At 49.2% G+C, this 2,346-nt stretch overlaps 1 protein-coding gene across 2 annotated transcripts in view; it reads right to left on the minus strand.

Moving 5' to 3' along the window:
• Positions 1 to 2,346, minus strand: part of ZFYVE28 (zinc finger FYVE-type containing 28) — a 117,506-nt gene that overhangs the window by 88,229 nt on the left and 26,931 nt on the right. For both annotated transcript variants that reach the window (XM_006152912.2, XM_006152911.3), the window contains exon 4: positions 766 to 855. In XM_006152912.2, coding sequence (XP_006152974.1) covers positions 766 to 855 — 90 coding nt within the window. The remainder of the gene's footprint in view (positions 1 to 765; positions 856 to 2,346) is intronic.

Raw genomic sequence — 2,346 nt, forward strand, 5'->3', positions numbered from 1 at the left:
AAAAAAAAAAAATGTGTTTAAGAGACCTGAAACCCAGCAAGCACACCATCCTGGCCTGGAAGTATGGCACAGTGGGAGTGAGGGGGAAGTAAGGAGCAGGGGAGGTGAACAGTGGAGAGAGAAGAGGAGGACGCACACAGGTAAGGGAGGGGAGGAGAGTAAAGGGGTAAAGGAGGTAGGAGGTAAGGGAGGGGAGGAAATAAAGGAGGCGAGGGAGAGTGAGAAGATCAGGTGAGGAAGGTGAGGAGATGAGGGGATTAGGGAGTGTCAGGAGGTGAGAAAGTACCCAGGTGAAGGAGATGAGGGAGGGTGAGGAGGTGAGAGAGTGAGGAAGGTGTAGAAAGTGAGGTATGTGAGGAGATAAGGGAAGTGAGCAAGTGAGGAAATATGAAGGTGAAGGGGGGTGAGAGAAAGTGACAGAGGATGAGGTGGGGTGGAGGGTGAGGGAAGTGAGGAGGTGAGGAAATGAGGGAGGTGAGGAGTCTGGAACATCTGGCCAGTTGTGGCTAAGCCTTCTTCTGACATGTGACTTCCCTGCAGGATCTGCTCTTTGGGCCCAAAGAAGAAACCTTGGGGCCCAGGAATAGAGAGTGGCAGATGTAAGGAAGGGAGGACTTCCCCTTGACCCACCAGTGGTGTGGGAAGGAGGCCAACCGGTGCCCTCCCATCTCAGCCATCCCTTCAACAAGGCAGGTTCCCCAGGCCTCGCAGGACAGGAGAAGCATGGACTCTCCAGACACCTCCTGGCCCTGGCCCTGTCCTCACCTCTCCACCGTCTCGCAGAACAGCACGATAACCTCCTGCTGCACATAGTACTCCCTGGGAGACTTCACGGGCACCATGGCCGAGACGTAGCTGTGAACACAGTGAGGTACGTTAGTGCTGTCCTTGGGCCACCCATGGACATCCCTAAAACAAAGGGTGTCTTAAATTAAAGCCAAAGAGAGACCAGCAGTTGGTGTAATGGTTATGTCGCTGGACTCCCATGTAGTTGACACGGTTTGAGTCCTGGATCTGGTGGCTTAAACTCATGCTGAGTGCATGTGCATGCACGCCCAAGATCCCAAGAGGAGAATGGAGGAGAAGGGATTGTGGCGTGGCCATCCCCTAGGGGGGTGATTTTTCACTTTCTGTCTCTTCATCTCTCTCTTTCTGGCGAGCACACACGCCCTATAGCAAAAAAAAAAAACTCTCAAAAAAAAAAATTAGAACCAAAGAAACGATAAGTAACTAGCCTGATTTGATCATTCTACAATGTTCATATGTATCAAAACATCACATTGGGGGCTGGCAGGTGGCATAGTGGTTAAGGTGCTGGACTCCCACATAGCCAACCATGGTTCAAATCCCGGACCTGATGGCTTGACACTCATGCCGGGCATGTGTGCATGTGTGCCCAAAACCCTGAGAAGAGAATAGAGAAGGGATTGCGGCCTGGCCATCCCCATTCAGGGGTGATTTCTCATTTTCTCTCTCTCTGTCTCTCTGGTAAGCACATATGTCCTATAGCAAAAAGCTCTCAAAAAACTTTTTTAATCAAAACATCATATTATACCCCATAAACATATGCAATTACTGTTTTCAATTAAAAATAAAATAGAACTTTAAAAAAACTAGATTACTTTGACTACAATGCTCCCTGTTATGTAAGTTTCACAAACACATAGCTCCCAGATTTATGCCTGATATTTTCAAACCTCCTGTCAGGGCAGACCTAGCCCAGGGCCTCCTTGCTCTCCCTTACCCCACCCCTACACATCTTGTTGCCTATCTGCCCTGACTACCCCAGAACCCACTGACGTGACTGCCCTCCCGCATCAGCCCCAGCCCTACCAAACAAGAGCGTGAACGGATACATGTATGCACGGTGGGTAAACAACCTCAGGACCCCATCCTCATAAGCCAGCCCAGGTCAGGCTCAGGAGCTCACACGATAGCTGAGTGACTGTTAGAAAGTGACAGTTCCTCCAAAAATTTCCCAGGTAAGGACATTTTCTTTCCTTCTAAATCACGAACACTGGCTTTTTCTTGATATGAAAAGCTTACTAGGAGATCTGAGGCCAGCTCTGTGGCACAGCAGTACACTGCTCAGGGAAGCTGGATCCCACATAGCAACTGTGGTTTGGATCCCCAATGGGTCAGCCTAAGACACGTAGGCAGGCACGTGAGTGCCCAGGGCCTCACAAACTGTAGGACTGCAAGAAAGAGATAGGGCAAGACTAGACCCTCTCTCCTACCCCCAGTCATTCTGTCATGTGCACATGCATGTACTATATCATGAATAAAGGAAAAAAATGAAAATACAGAAAGATAGAAGAAACAAAACAATTATCCTCACTCTCACTT

The sequence above is a fragment of the Tupaia chinensis genome, unplaced genomic scaffold, assembly GCF_000334495.1.
Source record: "Tupaia chinensis unplaced genomic scaffold, TupChi_1.0 Scaffold000360_1, whole genome shotgun sequence".
In the NCBI taxonomy this organism is placed as follows: domain Eukaryota; kingdom Metazoa; phylum Chordata; class Mammalia; order Scandentia; family Tupaiidae; genus Tupaia; species Tupaia belangeri.